General features: G+C 41.2%; 1 protein-coding gene across 1 annotated transcript in view; it reads right to left on the minus strand.

Moving 5' to 3' along the window:
• Nucleotides 1-2074: 2074 nt before the first annotated feature.
• LOC120531863 (acetylcholine receptor subunit alpha-like) overlaps nucleotides 2075-23410 on the minus strand; it is a 75134-nt gene continuing 53798 nt past the window's right edge. Inside the window, exons 8-9 of the mRNA XM_039757673.1 lie at nucleotides 11176-11415; nucleotides 2075-2945 (exon numbers count right to left, since the gene is read on the minus strand). Of these exons, the coding sequence (XP_039613607.1) occupies nucleotides 2814-2945; nucleotides 11176-11415 (372 nt within the window). The 3' untranslated portion in view covers nucleotides 2075-2813. The remainder of the gene's footprint in view (nucleotides 2946-11175; nucleotides 11416-23410) is intronic.

The following is a 23410-nucleotide window of genomic DNA, read 5'->3' on the forward strand; positions in this document are numbered from 1 at the left end:
TTTCTGTTTTTTCTGTCCACCCTGGTCATCGGACCTTACTCCTTTTCTATGTTAACTAACGTTGTCTTATTTTAATTTCTTATTTTGTCCTTTATTTTTCTTTTCTTCATTATGTAAAGCACTTTGAGCTACTTTTTGTATGAAAATGTGCTATAGAAATAAATGTTGTTGACATTCACGTCAGACACGTCACAGAGGTATGAAGACCCAAACAAAGCAGACATTTTCAGAGCTGCTTGGTGAAGATTCTTAACAGTTATCTGGCACAATGCTGAGAATGACTTTAACTGCACTTTATTTTGAAGGTTTATTAATAAATAAAATCCAATGTCTCTTTGCTTGTATGTCTGTCCGCTTTTCACAAGAGAACTACTTAACGGATTTAGATTGGATTTTTTTTCCATAATTTACTTGAACATTCCAGTTGATTTTGCGATTTCTCTCATGTTGCTATGTATTATAGTTCGCGTGCGGTTCCGATTTATTTGCGTGAAGCCAAGATCCACACAATGGGCCGAGGGGAGGGGGCTTCCTCACTCACTTGCCAGCTTCGGGAGGTGTACCTCAACTCTGCTTAGCTAGCGAACGAGAGAACAATTGAATTAAACTTTGATATTTAAAGTGTTACTTAGTTCTTGATGAGTTTCAGTCCGGATATTCTCTTAAGTGTATGCCACATTGAAAAGATAAGATTGCAATTCAGATTGTGAATCGTGATACGATTTTTTTGGAAAGATCGCCCAACCCTAATTTGACTAATCAAGTTTTCAAATTTATGTAGGATTCATTAACCCTATGGTGAGCTACCGGTAGCTCGCGAGCCACCTGTTGGAGACCCCTGGTATACAGTATATACATTTCAGTATGCAATGCATGCAATTCAGTACACAGTGTATGCTTTATTGTGTTGTAAATTTCATTTTAAATGGACAAATTACCATTTTTTGCCCATTAATCTACACTCAATAGCCCATCATGACAAAATAAAGACATGTTTACAGAAATGTTTGCAAATTTATTAAAACCAAAAACTGAAATCTCTACTTCATACAGGTATTCAGACCTTAATTTGTAGCCCCTTTGGCAGCAGTTCCCACTTTGAACCTTGTTGGCCAAGTCATTACAAGCTTTGCATACCTGGATTTAGGCAGGTGATCCCATCCTTCCTGGTAGATTCTCTCAAGCTCCATTAGATTGGATGAGAGTGTGTGCAAACTGCCATCTTCAGGTCTCTCCACGCAGGTTCCATGGGGTTTGAGTCTGGGCCACTCAAGGACAGTCAAGAGACTTGTCCCAATGCTGTTCTAGGATTGTAATGGCTGTACTGTTTGGGTCACTGCGGTAAAGAAATGTAAACCATTGCCCCAGTCTGAGGTTGCATGCAGGTTTTCTTCCAGGTTCTCTGTATTTGTCCTTATCTCAACTCTGACTAGGTCTCCCTGTCGCTGCACTCCCATAGCTTGATGTTGCCACCACCATGCTTCACAGTAGGAATGGTATTCTGCAGGTGATTAGCAGTGCCAGATCTTCACAAGACATAGTGCTTGGAGTTCTGTCCAAAATATTTAATTTTTGTCCCATCAACCACAGAATCTTTTCTCATCCTGCTATTAGAGTACTTTAAATGCTGTTTGGCAAACTCCACACTACAATAAACTGACTGACTGATGGAGTGCTGTTGAGATGTTTGTCCTTCTATCAGGCTCTGCCATCTAAGCAGAGGACCTCTGAAGCTCTTGATCCGTGGTCAAGGCCATTCTTACCTCATTACTCAGGTTGTCTTGACTGCCAACTCTGAGGATAATAATAATAATAATACACTTTATTTATATAGCGTCTTTGCTATGCTGGTCCTCACTGTTCCAAACATCCTCTATCCCGCGATTATTGAAGCCACTGTGTCCCAGAGAACACTCAAAAGCTTTAGAAATAATTTGATCCCCCTGACCCCCTGTGTCTCACCACAATTTGATTGCAGAGGTCTACAGAGAGTTCCTCAGGCTTCATGGCTCGGTTTTTGCTCTGACATGCAGTGTGAATTTTGGCACTGTAAATGGAGGAATCAGTCAGTCTGTCGAAGAGAAGTAGAACTTTATTTCTCCTTCAGATGTTATATACAACAACATATTCAGTATCATACAAAAACAATACCTTAAAAAATGGATATCAAAAACATTACACGTTATATATTTCACAATAGCTGCTCCAACTGTCTGCTGTTTTTCAATCTATAAGATAAATCACTAATTTAGTTAAAATGGTTCATGCTGCCCTCTTTCTTACAGAATGGCACTATTAATGTGGCACTGGTGGAGCTCACTAATGCAATTTTAGAAAACACTGTATTATATAAAACCTTCATTTGTCATCATTGCTACCTTCTGTAAGTAGTAGGTTCTAAATTTTGCAACCCATGGAGAATACAATCAGACACACCACTCCCATCTTTTGTAGGCAGTAATTTAAAATTTGATGAAAATTGTGATTTTCATAAAAGAGGAAAGGCTGTAAAGTGGCTCTGAGGAAGAGAATAAACTCATCCTAATATAACCAAATATTAGAAACAGGGGGTATTGTAATTAAGTTTAAATATCAGCGCTTCTACACTAGGATTCCCCATTGTACCCAGAACTGACAGATAACCTCTGTGCTGGCACATTATTCTCATACTCTGCTGTAATAATGTTGTACTTTATTTAATATAAGCATATTATTTTAAAAGATTGACTTTCCAAACTTTTCAAAACTTCACAATAATTCAGCCATAAAACAAAGGGAACCAGGGATCCCCCCCACCAGCCAAAAGAAACTCTTTATTCTTGCATATTCAGCTCAATGATGCGCCCAGCAAAGACGCCCAATGTGCCAATGATACAAACAAGCATGAAGACACAAAGCAAGATGTGATCAATGACCATTGCCACAAATTTCCACTCTTCAGCTGCCTGTAGGAAAGAAACGAAATTTTAAGGCAATATCATAAAAAAAAAAACTACTGGCATAGACATCCAGTCATTGATTCATCACCTGTACCAGTCCACTTCATGGCTGTGGTGTTAAGCAGAGTCTATCCAAACCACACTGGGCAAACAAGAAGCCAATTCAAGAGCTTATTACCTGAAGCTTACTGACTAGTTTACAGGGTGAGTCAAAATTATGTTAACACTAATGATACTGCTATGTATATACAGTACTTATATACAATGTATGTGCCACATATGGTAAGTGTGTTGAACATGATGGCAAACAGGTTGAGCCATTCCTGTAAATCATCTTGCACATATGAAGTATGTTTTGTGAATAAATTGTTTTTGCCATTCAAATGTTAACATAGTTTTGACTCATCCTGTATATATCTTGCAATGGTCAAAATGACCGCATCACTACATGGCAAAACAACAGCAAACAGAATTTAGAGAGGCACTGTGGTCTATAAGATAAAGTGTACGTTAAAACACTACAGCCATATTCAGGTATGGCATGTCTGCCATTTTCAGTTAGATAGTAATATTAGCTTACTTAGACATGCAGTGGGATGCTGGGTGCTATGCAGCCTCATCCATGGTTTTGCTGGAACCACATTAGTGTCGTTTGGCACATTTACTCTTTCGGGTACACTGAAGACTGAAAGTGACATCTCCTTTGGCTCTTCTATAAGAATTGACCTTCTTTTCCTTTTAAATGCGTGTGATGGCACAGGTTTTAGTCAATAATAAATCCATTATCTGAACCTGGCTTATACAGGGCAGGGTCCCGGGTGAGCTGGAGCCTGTACAGGTAGTCCTTGACTTACAACCATATTCGGATCTGATGGACTGGGCGTAAGTCGATCTTGATGTAAGACAGACAGGTATATGCATTGCAAAGATTTTGTATCATTTTTTTTTTACATTTTTTTTTTATTATTTTGTTTATTACTGTTGCCTGCTTGGGTGCCGAACCTTTAACAGCTTCATGAATCCTTTCTTTGTCTGTGTTATGTTACGTCATCCTGAGTGAGAGCCTCTCCCAGTGTTCTAAAATTCTAGCGGCAGAGTTTAAGAACTCGTATGTTTTCTGTTTAAACATTTCAGGCTGTAATAATAAATATTAACAGATAAAGGACTTCAACGTAGTTTCATTAGCACTTTGTGGCGGGTCAGAACAAAGCAGCTTTGGAGGTTAAATGGATCCAAAGCCAGGACACAGCAGTACAGTGTGTGTGGTGAACACCGATTATAGTGGGATAACTTAAAGTCCTGTGCGATTGCATTATCTTTCTTTTGTCCCTCATACTGCTTGATCACCTTCATTTCTGTGTCAAGATCAATTGCCTTTTTTCCTATAATTGTAACATAGTCGAAAACCACTGCAGGTAAGAAACTGAGATCAAGATGAATGAGTCAAGGCATACGGAGCTGGCGTAGCGAAAACTGTCATTTGCCCATGATATGCATTAGCAGACGTAAGTCGAATGGTCGCAAGATGCATAGGTTATAAGTCGACAACTACCTATACCAGAAATCATTAACTGCAAGGCAGGAACACCACCAGTTTGACTTCATATTTTACAGCTCAATTTTTAAGGATGTAGCTGCCATTTGTTTTTGACCACAATGTTAACGTGTTTATATGTGCCTCAATAACACAATTATTCATAGAAACCTGATTTCTAAAATGCCATTAAAACTCTTAATTCCAGTTAAAGAATTCTGGTTATTAGTCTTTGAGAAACCTGAGGTACATTCCTCTGTAAATAATTTGATCATGTGACCACGTATACCCATAGCCAGGTTACTGTTAAGGATGTTGTAGTCTGTGCAGGCCCGTTGTACTCTGTCAGCCTACGCACGCATTTGCTTTGCATGCTCGTTCAAGCAGCCACGGAGAGAATTGTCCATAAAATACATTGCTAGAGGAGAACGTTTGGGCGATCACATTATTCATTCTCTTGGCTGAAATAATCTGTCTCAGTATTTCAGAAATTGCTAAATTTATGTGGATGAGGTGAACGCACAGAGCTAAATTCTGCAACACAATCTCCAGAGCAGTTGGATAACAGAATAAAAGTAACACGTGTTACATAGTCTGATTACTTTTTAAAGTAACAAGTAACCTAACACATATCTTACTGAAGTAAAAATACCTGGGTTGTTATTATCGCAGAAGCACTGGGTGTAAGGCAAGAAGCACACATACTAGTATGCTGATTCTTTGCAGGGTTCAGTCGCACAGCCAAACAGAAAAGAGTTTGATGTGTGCAATCTTCTAACAGAAACTTAAAAAAAAGCATCAATTTGACCAAAAAAAGGAAATTATCATAGACGTCTTGCTTATTTTTAGATTCATGGTGGACAATTATGACTTTTTTTTTGTGCAGTTTAACAACGACTATGTTTTGCAAAGGAAAACTCCAGAAGATCACTTGCATATGTAAATGCAGATTATTAAGAAACCAGCTTTCTGCCTTAACTGGGTTTATTCACCATAACCTGATTATGTGCGTGTGTGTAAATGCATTGATTGAGTGCAACAGTATTGTCATAGCTGACAGCGACAGACAGCCAGCGGTAACCATGTTGTTCACTTTTACCACTAGCCAGCGATTTTGTTGAATGGCAAAGTATACACTGGTTTTACCTTTGTAGCAGGTGTCATGTTTAAAAATTGTTTATAACACACATTCTCAGCACACATTTATACGTTTAACAGGGGTCTTCTGAGGAGACTTTTCAGCCACATTTGGGAGTTTCCATCATGATCTCAGGCCTGCTGTCTCTTGGACCAGGTTAACAAGTGCACTGTAATGCTTTGTGGTTTAAATCCCTAACCCTACTCTGAGCTACACCTTCAAAAGGCAGGGGATTGTGTTAGAACTTTTCAAACTGAATCGTCCCACCATCTTTCAAGCAAAAAACACTGAGAGTTGTCACATATGCGCTATATGTCTGGCTCTGTGAGATTAGGTAGATATCAACTCTGGAGGTGTCAAAACTATTCACTCTTCTGAATACATGAGTAAAGTGGTCTAATGTGCAAAGATTTAAAGTAGTGAGAAGCAGAGATTATTTCAAAGTAAAAGTAAAACAATCGAAGAGTTTTAACACTAAAAAAGACAAATGACAAAGCAAACCAGAATGAAAAAGTGAACTCATAATCAATAGACTTAAAGTCAAATATAAAACTTCAAAACCTGTAAAGAAGTTGCTAGAGAAACTAGTTTTCGTAGCCCTTCCATCATCAAACCTAAACTTGTAACTAAGCCTTAAATTAGTGGCTGCCACAAACACATGATCACTCCCTATGACATCGTTTCTCTGTCGTTGTGGCTTGTTTTTCATCTGACTCTGCTCCTCTGACATGTGGAGTGCCACAGGGCTCTGTTCTTAGACCTGTACCTTTCTCTTTATACAGGGAGGCGCACAAAAAACCAAACCATCTCAGACTCCAATGTCGACGTACGTTTCTTAGCCCATGCACGAAACAAGCAACGGGGCCCGATTCTTTTTGCAGTTTGCAACTGACCCAGTCTTACGCCACTTCTTCACCAACTCGTGAATACTGCTCTTTGCTAGTAGGTTTACGCCAGAAAACTTCTATGCGAAAATGTCCCGTTTCCATAACCGGTAGACACATACGCCTCCACTATTCCAATCATGTGTTGCAGAGAATACATCTTTTGGATCTCTTTCACACAGGTCTGTACCCACTGGCTCGCAGCTTCTTTACTAATGCACAGTTGGGGCTGCTGACCCTGTTGCGACAACGAGTCTCCGCGATCGCGACGGCACCCACCTGTATAACAGCTCGAGCCAGCCGGATGAGATAGTTTGTGTTTTTTCGTGCGCCACCCTTTATATTCTTCCTCTATCAAAGATTCTTAACTCTTTTAAAGATATCTCATATCATCTCTATGCAGATGATTAACAGCTTTATTTTTCATTTAAACCTAACCAAATTAATACTTTGGTCACTTTGGTTGATTGTCTGTCTCAGGTTAACGGCTGGCTCAGCAGTAGTTACCTGCAGCTGAATTCAGAAAAGACTGAGGTACAAATTGTTGCTCCTCCTGTTCTTCATTCTGAGATTGGCTTAAAATTACCTTCCGTCTCTCCTGTTATTAAATCGAGTTTACGTAACCTTGGGGTTATTTTTGACCAGTCCCTGACACTTGATGCATATGTAAGATCAGTCAGCCGCTCGTGTTTCTTTCATTTAAGAAATCTTTCTAAACTAAGAAATGCTGTTTAAAAGTCAGAATTGAAGATGCTTGCTCATTCTTTTATTTCCTCACAACTTGATTACTGTAATGCTTTCTATATGGGATTGAGCAAGTCTTCTCTCTCACATCTTCAGTTAGTCCAAAATGCAGCCTCCAGGCTCCTAACTCGTGATCTTATTACTGCCATTCTGCACATGCTGCACTGGCTCCCAGTGTTTTATAGAATTCATTTTAAAGTTTTGCAACTTACTTTGATAGCTTTGCATGGACAAGCTCCTGAGTACCTAACCTGCCTGCTCTAACACTATACAGCTTGTCAGACTCTTAGATTTGGGCAACAGGGCCTTCTAGCTGTCCCTCGGCTAAAAACCCGTGGGGACTGGGCCTTTCAGTCTGTGGCATCGAGACTATGGAATATCCTGCCTTATAGTCTGTGTGCAGCTGAGTACGTTCATTCTTTTCAAAAACAACTGAAAATGTTTCTTTTCAAACAGGCGTTTAATCAGTGCTGAGTAGTTCCTGTTTATTTATTATTTCTATTGGTTTGGTTTATGTTTTGTTGTAACTGTTGTATTTGTAATATATTGCTGTTCAGCAGTCTTTGATCTTTTGTTTGTGAAGGGCGCTATATAAATAAACTACTACTACTGCAAGAAATTGAAATATTAAAGCCTATCGTGGTATTGTCCTGATCTCCTTCACCATGGAAATCCTTACCTATCATGACCCTAAATTCTCTGCTCTCACTTGCAAAGGAAATACTTCTTGAAATCCGGTGTCTCATTAGACCATCCTAACAGACTAACAAAATGATATTTGAAGGCCAATACCCCAGCATGACAAAGTGAAAATACAACTTTAGAAATTTTTGAAAATGTATTAAAAATAAACAACTGAAATATCCCACTGACACAAGTGTTCAGAGTCCCTTTGGCAGCCATTCCAGCCTGGAGTGTTCTTGGGTCTGACGTGACAAGCCTTATACACCTAGGTTTGTAGATTTTCTGCCATTCTTCTCTACAGATCCTCTTGGCTGTGTTCAGGTCTCTCCAGAGATATTTGATTGGGTTTAAGTCGAAGCACTGACTGAGCAACTCAAAGACATTCACAGAGTTGTCCCTAAGCCACTCCTGTGTCATCTCTGCTTTGTGTCCTATTGGAAGGTGAACGTTTGACCTAGAGCATTCCGTGTAGGTTTTCATTATGGATATCTCTGTACTTTGCTCTGTTCATCTTTTCTTCGACCCTGACTTGTGGACGTCCGGTTAGGCGAGGCAGAGCCTCACCTGTCATGATGAAAAAAAAAAATAAATAAAAATGATAACATAAATTTTTCTACTGGTCTGTGCTATAAATTTGTTTTCTGTATGATTCCAATAATTTTGATCATTTTTATAGTCAAAATCGCTGAATTGGCGTATTTCCTGATCAAATACAGGGGAGAAACGTGAGGTACGGCAGCGACAAGCTTCACCTCACCTCAGAGTGCGCTCTCCCTCACACACAGGGTTGATTGGCGCCTGCCTGTTGCTGTCTCTCTGTGTGTTGCCAATACAATGTTAGCAGACACGTTTATTATACACCCTGACTCTCCACAGTCTGGCTAATATCTTTAATGAATGTGTGTGACATATTTAGTCTTGCTGATCAGACATAAAACCACAGTGAAAAGGCACAAGGTGAGGCGGGCAGTACCATGCTGCCCTGAAGGGGGCGCATGTGAGCCCAACAGGTGCTCGTTGCTGCTGTTCTTCTACACAGAGGCGCCAATAATTTAGCAACATCAGAAAGTCAAGTGCACTGCAGCAGTCCATTTGATTTTATTTTTTGGTTCTTACTGACTGCCAAAATGGATGATTAAGACTTTTAAAACTAAAGGAAAATAAGGTTTACTTTTACAAGAAAGTGACAGAGATTTCAGTGAAGAAGGATAGGCGCAATGGCTTCATTTACAAATAAAGGTTAAGACCATAAACAGTTTTCAATTTCATAAAAAATGTGATCAGACTACGAAAAAAACAATCCAATATTTAAAAAAGAAATTTTGACCTTAAATAAAATATTTTTTTGTTTTTCTTGCTATCCTATTGTTGAACAGCCTGCATTAAAACTGATTAAAGTGTCAGAATTAAAAGCTTTTAAAAACAACTAAATATTTTAATTAAGGTCAAAATTGAATTCTGCTTTTTTGTACACCACTCGATACTTTCATTTGTATTGTATGAGTATAAATTGTGAAATTGCAACGGCAAATTCAGGACACATGGAGGGTGAGGAGCAAATGTGCTCTCCCCGCTCTCTCTTGCTACTATAAATGTAACGTTCTTTCTCAGCCAAACATGTACCTTACCTCTGTATGTGTAAAGAATGCTGATGAGATATGAAACATAACCAGTAGTCAATGTGCATGCTGGCCGCCAATTAAATAATGAATAAGCAACTCTTTTGGGTTCATATATTTGTACCTCTGACTCTGAAGAAGTACGTACCTCACCAGCCATGAACCTCACCGCACGTCACTGCCCTGACTAGTCTCCCTGTCCCTGATGCTGCCATCACCATGCTTCACCACTGGAATGGTACTGGCACAGGTAATGAACAGTGCCTGGCTTCCTCCAGATGTGATGGTAATTTTGGTTTCGTCAGACCAGAGAATCTTGATTCTTGCAGCCAATGAGGCCTTAAGGTGCCTTTTCAAAAATTCTTAGAAGGCCTCCATGTGTCTTTAACTAAACAGACTTCTCTTTGGCCGTCCTGTCAAAAAGCCCAAATCAGTGGAGTGTTACAGTTATGGTTTCTTCCACCTTCACACAGGATCTCTCAAGTTCAGCCAGATTGAATAACAGCTTCTTGGTCACCTCTCTTACCAAGGTGCTTCTCCCACGACTGCTCATTTTGACTGAGCGGCCAGCTCTAGGAAGAGTGGTGATTGTCCCAAACTTCTTCCTCTTGTGAATCTTTAATGCTGCAGGAAGTGTTTTGTAGCTTTTCCCAGATCTGTGCTTTGACACAATTCTACCTCAAACTCTGCAGGGAACTTCTTCAACCTCATGGCTTGATTTTTGCCCAACTGTGGGACCTTCTATAGACAGGTTGTTTGCCTTTCCCAATCACATCCATTTAACTGATCTGTGGGACCACATGTCAGACTCCAAACAAGGTGTAGAAACACCTAAGCCAGATTTAAAGTGTTGTAGCAAATGCTCTGAAAACTTGTGTCAAGGTAATGTTTCGGGTTTTTTGATTTTTATTTTTAATAGATTTGCAAAAATTCCTATAATTCTACTTTCACTTTGTCATTCTGAGGTATTGAGTTGTGCTTGATGAGGGAAAAAAAAATTAAAAAATTTTAGCCTAAGGCTGCACTAATAGACTTTCTGAGTCCTCCGTATTTACACACATGCTTAAAGCAGATATCCTGACAACTTAAGGGGTGTTATGTGAGAATGATGAAGCTATTTATTTAACACAAAATCAAAAAACATATTTGTTTTCTCATTTTCGAATTTCTTAATGTTCATTAAAAAAATATTAAAATTGAACTCACTTGCATTTTTATAATCAAGATAAATACTTTTGGTTATCGTGCTATACATTTAAAACAATCCACATTCTCAAGAACATCCCATCCATCCGTCTATTATCCCACCCATTATATCCCAACTACAGGGTCATGGGGGTCTGCTGGAGCCAATCCCAGCCAACACAGGGCACAAGGCAGGAAACAAACCCTGGGCAGGGCACCAGCCCACCACAGTCTCAAGAACATGACATTTTTTAAACGTGCAGAAATGCTAGACAGGCTGTTAAAGGCAAGCTGGGTTCATATCACCCGAACTGCTTAGATAAACGTTTGCTAGTGCGGTGGAGGTACATTTTAGTGACATGCACAAAAGCCTGTTTTTAATTTAAAAACCTAAAGTATTAACATGCAAATAACTGAAAAGAGACAAGAGGATGGGGATAATTCTTACATTGTTGGACTCCTGGTCAGACTTCATTGTCTCAGCGATGTACTTGACACCTTCAATTGCACTTTTCACATCAGGGTTTTTGGTTATTGGTGACTGGAAAGTAACTGAGGCAGGACTGGGCTTCCCCGAAATATCAGAGATGTCAATATCCTTCGTGAAAATGTGCTTATCCTGTTTGTCTCTGGAAGGCCGCTTCATTGTGGAGAAGAACATAATGTTTGGAATGGTATTGATAAAAATCTGCAAAATAGAAAAGTATGAAAGAAGAAGAGTGAGAACAATAAAATGTTTGAATCTTTCTAGCAGCCTGCTGTCCCTAACACTTTATGCCACAGTTTTTCTGCAGGTTTGTTGCATGAAGAGGTGCAGTTGGGAACATGTGACAAGGAGATTTATGAACGTGAATGACAGAATGAACTGGAGGTATAATAGCACAGAGTCCCGAGTTGAAGTTCTTACTCAGTCTCTGTTCTCCCCATGTCTGCACAATACTCCACATTTCCTCTAAAATCTCAATGATGGGAGTTTTAAGCTAAATGGTGGCTGTAAATTGACCATTCATGTGCCCAGTGACAGACAGATGACCCACCCAGGCTTGATTTCAGCCATAGACACCTAACTTTCAAAAGTGGCTGTTAAGTTTGGCAAGCAGGCATCAACTTTTGTTTGCCCAGAACTGAAATAATGGTTGCCACTTTTAATAGCCTATATTCTGAGTAGTTCAGATGCTATGGAATTATATGTCAGTTTGCTCTGCCTGCTACTTTACAGAGTGGCATCACTTAAGACGTCAGAATTCCATCTCTGTGTTCACCCATTCCTTGTGTTGTGAGGTTTGTTCAAACGTAGCCTGTGAAGATTGGGGATGTTTAATCTAGTTTATTGAGCGATTGTTGAAAAAACGTTTTTATAGCTAAAACACTTTGTAATCTGCAGCTAAGGCTTAAATTGCAAAATAGCTATTTTTCTAAAGACTTACAGAATAAATCCTTTATTAACTTAAAAGTTAACTGTGTAGGATTTCATCCTGCAATTAATTTTGTAATCTTGATTTCTTGTAATACTCAGCACCAGCAAATGAAAATGAACTGCAGAAACAAGCCTAAACTACCAGTGCTGGCTTTAGTAAACCATCCACGAACCCAACAAGATGAAAACGTTTTCCTACATTTGGCACAAATCCCTACTTTAGAGCAGTTTAAGCAACAGCACAAGGCTTTCTTACAGGTTGCAATAAATATTCATTTAAATACGGTATTTTGAACAAAGTACAATATTACTGTATATACTCGCAGAAAAGTTCTCCCGCGGATAAGTCAGGGCTTAATTTTACTGTATAATTTCTGGTATTTTATAATGTCGGTCGAATAAGTCGAATACAGAAAACTCACGCTATTGGTCCAAGAGATTATGATATGCTAACGCCTACCTGAGAGAGCAACCACGGAGCACACGGCCTTTTTTTCTATGTGGGTGTGGCAATACGCTGTATCGGCGTGTGCTCCTAACCTCTCTGTCTCTATTGTGCCTACGTGACCACACAGTGATACCCAAACTATTCCGAAGCAATGTTTACACTGATTTGTGCTTTTTGTATCTCACACCCTCATACAACTTTATCGTAAGAGCATCCCTTATCTACAATGGAGCGTTCGATCAGAAGAAAATATGAAGCTGGTTTGAAATTAAACATCGTTGAAGCAGCGAAGAAAATTGGTAACTGCGCTGCTGCAACAAAATTCGATGTGTCTGAGAAACTGATGTGAGATTGGAGGAGGCATGAAGATGTAAAAAAAACAAATTTAAGCTCCGCCTGCATTGTAATGAAACAGGACAGACTTTAAAAATCAATAAACAAACAGGTATCGATAGCAAGCGGAGGCAAGGTACGCTCCAAAACGTGGCACGAGATACAGTGACTTGAATGGAGGCTACTGGGTGAGTGAGGAGGGCCCTGCCTGGCTCCCCACTCCACATTCTGACCCTACCATCTAAATGTCGCAGCAGAAATTGAGATTCATCAGACCAGGCGTTTTGCCAATCTTCGGTTGTCCAATTTTGGCTGAGCCCATGCGAATTGCAGCCTCAGTTGCCTGTTCTTAGCTGACAGGATTGGCACCCGGGGTGGTCTCCTGCTGCTGTAGCCCACCTGCTTCAAGGTTCGACGTGATGTGTGTTCAGAGCTGCTCTTCTGCATACCTTAGTATTTGAATTGCTGTCGTCATTTTGTCAGCTCAAACCAGTCTGGCCATTCTACTCTGACCTCTGGCATCAACAAGGCATTTCTACTTAGACAATTGCCACTCACTGATATTTTCTTTTTTTCAGACCCCTCTCTGTAAACCTTAGAGATGGTTGTGTGTGAAAATCCCAGTAGATCAGCAGTTTCTGAAATACTCAGACCAGCCCATGTGGCACCAACATCCACAGTTTATATCCCCTTTCTTCCCAGTTCTGATGCTCAGTTTGAACTTCTGCAGGTCATCTTGACAAGGTCTACATGCCTATATGCGCTGATTTGCTGACATGCAATTGGCTGATTATTTATTTGCTTTAACAAGCAGTTGAGCAGGTGTACCTAAAAAAGTGGCCGGTGAGTGTGTATGTGCATAAATTTTATATATTTGTCACACATGTGCATCTGTGGATCACCTTACCTGTATAGCTCAGGTATGTGATACCACTTCACGGTGAGAATGGGCGCTGTCATTAACAATCTTGTCTCTTCCCTCTGAAGTTCTAAGAAGATGCCCCTTGAGGGAAAATAAATCAGACCTCCTCCTTCCCTCTGGGATGCCTCACCCTTTCCGGTCCCAACACTTTAAAGGTGTACGTTCACAGACTGTAGCATCTCTGTCAAGAATCAAACCCACTACAGGACAGAGCTCTAATGACAGACTTCAGCGAAGAGCTATCAATGACTACTACTTATTTCTTTACTTTGTCCTTATACCATCGAGCACCTGTTTATTTTGTTAAAGTCAATTTTTTGTTGCGTTATTATTAAATGGACTGCCTGTCTCTCATACCACGAATAATATGGGTGCCACCAGAGTGCATTGCTGAGGGAGGACAATACAGTTTTCCATGAGTCCTGGCAGTGCTCCCAGCATGCAGTGCAGTGGCACCAGAAGCATTCCAGGTGCACACAGAATATTAGTTAAAATGATAAACTTTACTCTTTACGATTCCCACTTTCTTACTGTTACTACCACATGGACACAGACTCCTTGTAACCTCCATCATGACAAACAGGTAAGGAAATTATTGAATCTTTATTTCTTATTTAAACTGAACATGGTTAATCAGCAGTTAAATTAATTACTTAGTTGAGGTGATGAAGTGGTTAATACCGATACCTCATCTACCCATTGTCACAGACTGACTACTGACTGTATTACGTTTCCATGTTCTTCCAGTGTCTGTATGAATACCCCCAGTTTTCTCTGTTTATATGTGGTTCATTCTCTAGGAACTGGATTAGCCAAGTTTGAAAGTTTATGCTGTGTGTCTTTTCCTTTACTAGTGACATTGACATGCAATTACAAATTTAGGCAGTAGGTGTCAATCACGTGCAAGAAATGTTCTCAATATCATCAACCAAATGGATTAAATGAAAAGTCAACGTGTGCATCAGTCCGATTAGCCACTTCAGCTTTTTGAATTTGCATAATCTTTTAACCAGATTTAAGAGTTCTGCTTTTTTTTATTTCTAAACCGCTCAGGGAGGAGTAATTCAGTGCTGCCACAAGCTTAAGTACTAGGTGCAATGACTTCAATATAGAAGATTTTAAGACTAGAAGGACTGAAATGTGTTAACTGTAAAATTCCAAAAAGAAAATTTAATATGCCCTCATATAATAAATATTAAGAAGACAATCCATCAAATGTGAGGAGCCAGAGTAATAAAGCCATAACAAGCACCATCTTACGCATACAAACACGCACACCCACTGCTATGATTTAGCACTGGCATCTGGAAAAAGGGAACCAGATGAGTACCTGAGAAAGCGAGGACAAGACTGCTGTCGACCACAGTATCTTATTACATTTTAGCATTTCAATGTTTATATTGTTACTAGTCGTCCCCCGCAGCTCCGCCCACGTAGTCGTGAAACTGGACAGTGAGGAGGGCCCACTATTGATGTCATGCTTCCCCTTCCCCTCGGCCTGCTGCATGTCTCTCAATTAGCGCGAATACATTGCTCCTGCAAGTGAACTATGATACTTAGCGCAATGAGAAAAGTCGCAAAATAAACCGGAATGTTCAAGCAAATTCTAGAAAAAAACAATCTAAATCTATTAAGTAGTTCTCTTGTGAAAAGCGGACAGACATACAGACGTTGGATTTTATATATAAAGATAACTTGTGTCTTTTCAAACTTTAGTGCTATTTTTCCTTTTATACGAGGGACATTCAAAAGGTTTACACACTTTTATATTTTCGATGGAAACAGTGAAGGCACGAAGAGTAGTAACTGGGCATTAAAAAGTTGGTATGACACTGGGAAAATTGCATCGCAATCGAAGGTGACTATGTAGAAAAGTGATGCCGTTTGTTTTTGAAATTCTTAATAAATAGAATTAAAAAAAGTGCGGAAACATTTTGAGCATCGCTCGTACTTTAGTCACTTAGATTAGATTCGATTTGATCTTTACTATCACATACACTGCAAGAACATAGTGAAATGCTTTTTGCCACAGCTGAGGCTCTGACTAAACCGAGGGACAGGGTGCCTACTTCCTGTTGAGGTGGGGCATATCCTCAACACCTGTCCCCTCAACCTCGAGCCGCTGGACCCCAGGAGAGAGGTATTGTGCTGTGTCTAATCCTCTGGCGGTCACAAATACGGGAGTGGTGTTGTTAAATGAGCACTCGGTGGTGGCTTTGTTCGATTCCGGGAGTAACACTACCATTGTTGCTCACCGTTATGTTTTACTGTGACAGTGGGTAACTCTTTGAACGAGCATTACTTGTGTACATGGAGAGACCAGGTCTGCAAAGTGTTTTATAACCAGGGAGGGGCATCCTATAGAACTGCTTGTTGCTGTGTTGCCTGAGCCCCCCTTCCCGGTTATACTGGGACAAGACTGGTCAAAAAGTAACTGTGGTAGAGCTGTAACCACTCAGAAAACTAAGTTGGGTCAGATTATGGAAGGGCAAGGGGCCCTTCCAGCTGCTCCCACACCGTGCTCATCGGCAACTACTGATGACATAGACAGTCCGGGGGAGCCCTTTTTGGCTACAGACCTCACCCCGGAAGTACAACCGGAGGAGGTTCCGGGTCGGAGTGGTACTGCCCCTGATCGCTGGCGTGGAGTATCAGTTTCGGTCCACACCGGCGTCCTTTAAAAGACAACAGTAGAATGATGATTCCCTGAAGTTTGCCCGGAATACCATTGTGTCCGTAGATGACATATCGTCAGCTGATTTCACTTGTTATATCGAGTTGCGGAACACGAAGGTGAGGTACAGAAGCTAGCTCATGCCCACCTTCTAGGCGCCCACCTTGGGGCCAAAAAAACGCTAGAGAGAGTGAAACTTCGGTTTTACTGGCCAAGGATCAATGAGGAGGTCCGACATTTCTGTCAGTCTTGCCCAGTCTGTCAGCTACGTTAGATACCCCGGATGGATCGTGCTCCTCTCATCCCAATTCCCCTTGCAGACGTGCCCTTTGAGAGGATGGGTGTCGATCTGGTAGGACCCCTACAATCTTCGACGTGAGGCCATAAATATATATTAGTAATGGTCGACTATGCAACTCAATATCCCGAAGCGGTTTCCTTGCGAGCCGCTAACTCAAAAAATATCGCACGTGAACTAGTAGGACTTTTTTCCCCGAGTGGGTATACCTAAAGAAGTCCATACGGACTAAGGTACGCCCTTTACTTCGGATATGTTTAGGGAAGTCGCCAAGTTACTACGCATTAAGTATCTCAGGACGTCAGTATACCATCCCCAGAAGGACGGGATGGTAGAAAGATTTAACCAGACCCTGAAACAGAAGCTCCGCAAGGTACTCAGCGTGGACGGTAGGAACTGGGATCAACTTTTACCGCTAGTGCTTTTCGCCTACCGGGAGGTGCCACAGGCCTCCATGGGGTTTTCCCCTTATGAACTCCTGTATGGACACCAACTCCCGGGCATTTTGGACGTTTTAAAAGAAGGTTGGGAAGGGGAGGCACTTTCCTCCACTAACATCATAGAATATATCACGCAGTTACGCAATAGACTAGAGAAAATTCGACCCCTCCTTAAAGAGCACATGTCCAAGGCTCAAGCAGCGCAGGTCTTGAATTATCACAGAAACTCCTCCCTGCGCAAATTTCAGCCGGAAGACTGTGAAATGTTGCCTGTGCCCACTTCCCACTCCAAATTGCTGGCCCACTGGCAAAGCCCACACGAGGTTAAGGAGAGGAAAGGGTGCGTGGACTATTTGGTGCGTCAACCGAATTGGCGACCGAGCAAGAGGGTGTACCATGTTAATTTACTGAAGCCATGGAGAGACAGGGACGAACCACCTCCTTCCGGCCCCTCCCTCTCCCTTTTTTCAGAGAAAACCAAACTTGACTTCAGCCACAATCTGACTGCCCACCAGCGACAGGAGCTCGAAGGTGCAATCCTGTCTGTCCCGGAAGTGGTCAGTGAAGCACCAGGCTGGACCTCACTGATTCAGCACAAAATCGTGACAGACCCGAGGGTGGTAGTCAGGGAATGCCCCTATCATCTCCCGGTGGCAAAACATGCTGAGGTGGAGCTAGAGGTACAGCGGATGTTGGACATGGACATCATTGAAGAAAGCCATAGCCCCTGGTCCAGTCCTATCATCCTCATTAGTAAGCCAGACGGGTCGTGGAGGTTCTGTAATGACTTTAGATGTCTTAATCAGATCTCCAAGTTTGATGCCTACCCTATGCCCCAAGTGGATGAGCTCCTCGAGAGGCTGGGGACGGCCTGTTATCTGACTATTCTTGACAGCCTTTAGCACCCCTAGAGGGCATTGGCAATACAAGGTCCTTCCATTTGGGCTGCACGGGGCACCAGCAACTTTCCAGCGTCTGGTAGACAGAGTACTAAGGCCCCATCAGTCCTATTGTGCCACCTACCTGGATGATACGGTCATCTTTTCCGGCACCTGGGAGGAACATGTGCTGCAGGTATACGCTGTCCTCCTGACACTAGCAAAAGCCAGGCTGCGTATCAATCCCCAGAAATGTTATTTCGGGTTGAACGAATCCAAATATTAGGGCTACTTGGTAGGAGGAGGACTAGTGAAGCCACAGTGTTCCAAAATAAAAGACATCCTGGAATGGCCCCGTCCGATAGTCAAGAAGCAAGTGCAAGTTTTCTTAGGACTAGTGAGTTACTATCGCCGTTTTATACCTCGGTTTTCTGAGAGGGGTGCCCCCTTGACAGATTTAAAAAAGAAAAGGGCCCCTTTGCATGTGGTGTGGAACACTGTGACGGAACAGGCATTCAGTGACTTAAAAATGGCCCTCACAACGGCACCTGTTTTGAGAACTCCTGATTTTTCTGTTTCCTTTCTACTCCAGACTGATGCTTCGGACACAGGTCTAGGTGCCGTGCTGAGCCAAAGCATCGATGGTGTCGAGCACCCCATGATTTACCTGAGCTGGAAACTGTTTGACGGGGAGACAAGTTATACAGTGGTGGAACGTGAAGCCCTGGCCATCAAGTGGGCGATAACTCACCTGTGGTACTACCTGTTGGGCATCCTGGTGACAGACCACGCCACTCTCCAATGGATGGCTCTTCACAGGGACTCGAACCCCCAGGTCACTAGGTGGTGTTTGGACTTGCAGCCATACAAGTTCACTGTCACTTATCGCCGGGGTAACCTCCAAGCCAACGCTGATTCTCTCTCCTGGGTTCATGACCTCTCGGTTCGGGCCGCCTGACCCAGTGGGTCTGGGCTGAAGGGGGGGTCATGTCACGCACTAGCGCTTGGGGAGCAGCTTAAGGACCCGACGTGCAACGCAACAAGTCGTGCCAGGGGACAACGGCGGGGTACTAATCTCTTTCTTTTTCTTCAGAAATGATGAAGCAACACCGCCATAATTCTGCCCGGACGACTCAAAGAACCGCAACACTTCCGGGTCCCGTTCAACCCTCTGGTCCCCGTTTGATGACGTCAGTTATCCATGCATAACCACGTCTTTCCCACCATCCCACTTTTTAATTTCCGGTCCGCCTCCAAAAATTGTCCGTCCACCCATCCTTGTGTGTCTAATGATTTACTTGAATTATTTTGACCCTTACTTTACAGTATACGGGGCTAAACACCCCAAACCTTTCACCGTGTTGTCTGTATTTATTGCAATATATATAAAAAAATACTTTTTAAAAACCACACCTATATTAAGTTAAAAAGTGTACTAAAAAGTTAAAAATAAGTCTGTCATACATCACTTTTAAAATAAAAGCGTGGGCGCTTTTCATCAATCAACATTCAAAAAACACTTCTTAATATCTTAGCAAAAGCGCCCCGACTTATTTTTTACATTTTTAGTACACTTTTTAACTTAATATATGCATGGTTTTTAAAAAGCATTTTTTAATATTTCTATAACATATTTTCACACAAAGGATGTAGCTCAAAGTGCTTTACAACAACCAAGACAATACAATACCCAACACATAATAGTGTTAGATTTGAAGCAGGACCCTTAGTTATTGCTGTTTATTAATATGAAATGAAAAACAGAGCTGGTTGTCTGTTCATTAATTCTTTATTAAACCTGCTTAATCCACTTTCAGGGCTAGAAAGTTTCAGCAGCATTATGAGGAAGTCAAGCTTAACTGGATGTTGGCCACACTCCTGCACACACCCAGAATCGCTCACACAGGGTCAATTTAGAGCAGTGGCCCTCAATCATGGTCCTGGAGGGCCGCAGTGGCTACAGGTTTTCACTCCAGCCAGTGTGCTAATTAGAACTTAGTCCTTGCTGATAATGATAGTTAAATTTTAGTTACATTGTAGATCAGAGGTCCTTAATTACAGTTCTGGAGGTCTGCTATGGCTGCAGGTTTTCACTTTAACCAACTTCTTAAGTAGTACCCATTTATTTACTACTAAAGCAATAAGTTTTTTGTGCTTAATTTTAGTTCTCTTGCCTGTTACCATTCAAAATCCTTAATTGCCTGTTTTAGATTTTAGCAGTTGCATTTAAGTTTTAATTGTTGCCTGTTTTCTTAATCAGACATTAGTTAATAATGAGATGCAGATAACCAATAAGCCTACAGCCCTCCAGCTCACGGGTTTACCATTAAGTGTCAGTGATAAAAAATGTTTAGAAATGAAGGAGAGGGAATTTGGAAGGACCATTAAGTTTAAATCTGTTCTGGTCCACAAAACACTTGGATAATGTTCTCACAGAAGGAAACTCTACAGTGCAATTCAAATTTCTCTTGGATGAATGCAAGCATAAACAAGCTAAATAGTTCAATACCAAGTCTCTTTATAAGCATGGACTGCTTTCTAATTGGGAAACTAGTTGGAATAAAAACCTGCACTCATGCATAACGCCGTGCGTAGAATTCGCACTAAAACATTACGTAAGCACAAAAGCCGAAATGTTCTGACGCACAGAAAAATCCAGATGCAGGAATCTGTGCGTACTCCAACTTCCACGTTCTTCCTCAACATAAATCCCGGTCAGCGTGAAAACTAACGCTCGTGCACACGCCTTATGACCCCGCCCCAACTCCTCCCAGAATTACGCCTCTTTGAATATGCAAATCAATATAAATCGCCCTTAAGCTCAGCCTTCTGTGAAAAGACTATGGGAAAAGCATGGGGTTTCCCGTATAAGAATTTCAGCGAATACCAAGTGGAGGCAAAGGAAAAACATACTATTTGTTTAATTAAACCATGGTATAATCAACAAAAGGAAGTTGATCGAGTGACATAGCGTGTTGGAGAAACTTGAAAGCTCAGATATCAAAGTCGCTGTGAAAAGGCGAGTCATAGCCCACCGTCTGAGTGTCATATGAAAGCTTATTAGGCTACAGACAAAAAAAAAATAGGCACACAGTGGGAAAAAAGCATGAAATATCAACTTCAATCTCGAAATTTCCAATTTAATCATGTAGTTTATTTTGTCATTAAAGTAGAACATCATAAACGTCATCTTAAAATCGTTTAATTAACCAGTTTCTCAAATCACATCGTAATTAAAGTAGCATGTTAAATGCTTTGTTTTGTATGTGATCTTCTATGTGCTCTATGTGTGTGAATCAATACTTGCTTCTTAAACCAGCTCTCTTCCTCCGACTGGACACAGAATCCATTACATTTGTGATATTACAGCTCTCTGAATAACTAAAATACTGAGATGTATACGTGGTATCATTTTCATGATGATAGTTAAAGCACGTTATTAAACATGGGTTTCATGGCGCAGTGATTGTGTGCGACCTTCGATGAAATTATTTATTGCAGCAGTACTCATGGGCGGCTCTAGGCTTGTGGCGGCCCTGGGCAGAAAAAGAATCGGTGACCCCTTCGCCCGCCAATGTCAATATGGTATCTAATGCACTGTGGATGGCCACGTCTGTTGCGAACACTGCATAGCCGCCTCGTGCTCATGACACAAGCGTTTAACTTTTGTCGAAATTTGCCGCTACGTTTTTAGCTTTGTCGTTATTTTCTCTTTCTGTTTTATATTCAATATATATTGGCGTGGCCGCCCCTGCAGTCCTTGCTTTTCTTTCCCCAAGTAACTGATCGCCACACAATCAGCACTGTAATAGACGTTAATCCATCTGTAAGCTTAGAGCGCCGATTCTTCAAAACGTTTGGAAAAAAGGAACATTGAACTATCTTCGTAGTACATGTTTAATTATTCTATCCTTCACGCCAGTCCCAGTGAAGAATATAGATTATTTAAATGAAGTTAAAGTTTTACCAGTATAATATAATAAACATATTTTGCTGCATTTCATCTTAAAAATATATCGTCATCATATGTAAATACACACTTTATAAAGTGGCTCAGGTTGTGTAAAATTATAACTGTAGTGCAAGTTTACAGTGAGGTAATTTTACTTATAAGTACAAACAGTTCTACAAGGTGCAATTGATTGAGTGCGTTTATAGTTCTTGGGATGAAACTGTTTCTGAACCGCAAGGTCCGTACAGGAAAGGCTTTGAAACGTTTTGCCTTGGCTGAGGTAGCATATGCTTGATTCTGTATCCCGATAATTCTCTTTCCGCTGTGATTCACACTCAGATACAGTGATATAAATACTACAAGTGGTGCGGTGAGAGTAATATGGAAAAAGATGATCCGCTGTGGCAACTCCTAACTGGAGCAGCTGAAAGAAGAAGAAGAAGGTGCAGTGAGAGTAGCAACGTTAAAGCAGTTATGGTATTTGGAATACTATGGCTATTCCCTGGACCATTATATTGTTATAAGTTAATTACAATCAGATGCATTACACTAATAAACAATATGCGGTTAGTTTCAGTGTATTTATAAAGCCGTATCAGGAAAATAAGGAGTAACTACACAGGAAGAGTAGCACTGCTTTGACGCTGGGTGCCGCCAGTCTGCAAAACCGAGCACAGAACTTGCGTACGACAAGGTATGAGCTACCGTGGAAAAGTGCACAGCTTTATGCCAAGTGTAGGTTTTATACATCACAATTTGAACGTGGAAAGGTTCTTACACAACATTTCTGTGCGTACGCACCATTTATACATGAGGCCCCAGGACTGTGATTGAGGATCCTTGATTTAGAGTCAAAAATCAACCTAATATGAAACATGTCAAGGGGAAGAAATTAAAAGTACAAACAACATCCACAGAGTAACCAGGCATTGCCAGTAAGCCAGAAGACTCAACAACATCACATAACAATTTAGGGTGTCAGAGGTATTAGGCACTAGGCAGTAAACTATCCTAGAGAGGGTGCCAGTCATACTCAAACACATTCATATTCACCAGAGGCCAATTTGGAATCAGGAATTTTCCAGAAAGAACACATCTTTTGGATGCAGGAGAAACCCAAACCAAAAGGGAGAAAATGCAAACTCACTGCTGACAATGATTAGCTGCACTAATTGACCCCTGGATGCTGGATCCACAGTGCTAACCACTGTGCCACCCAGTAATATATCAAAAACAACTTAACCACAAAGGGGAAGGATTTCTTGAAAGAAAAGACACATTAAACCCAAGCAGCAGCCCACATCAACCTACCCCTTCCCCT

The sequence above is a fragment of the Polypterus senegalus genome, chromosome 6 (genome assembly GCF_016835505.1).
Source record: "Polypterus senegalus isolate Bchr_013 chromosome 6, ASM1683550v1, whole genome shotgun sequence".
Taxonomy (NCBI): domain Eukaryota; kingdom Metazoa; phylum Chordata; class Cladistia; order Polypteriformes; family Polypteridae; genus Polypterus; species Polypterus senegalus.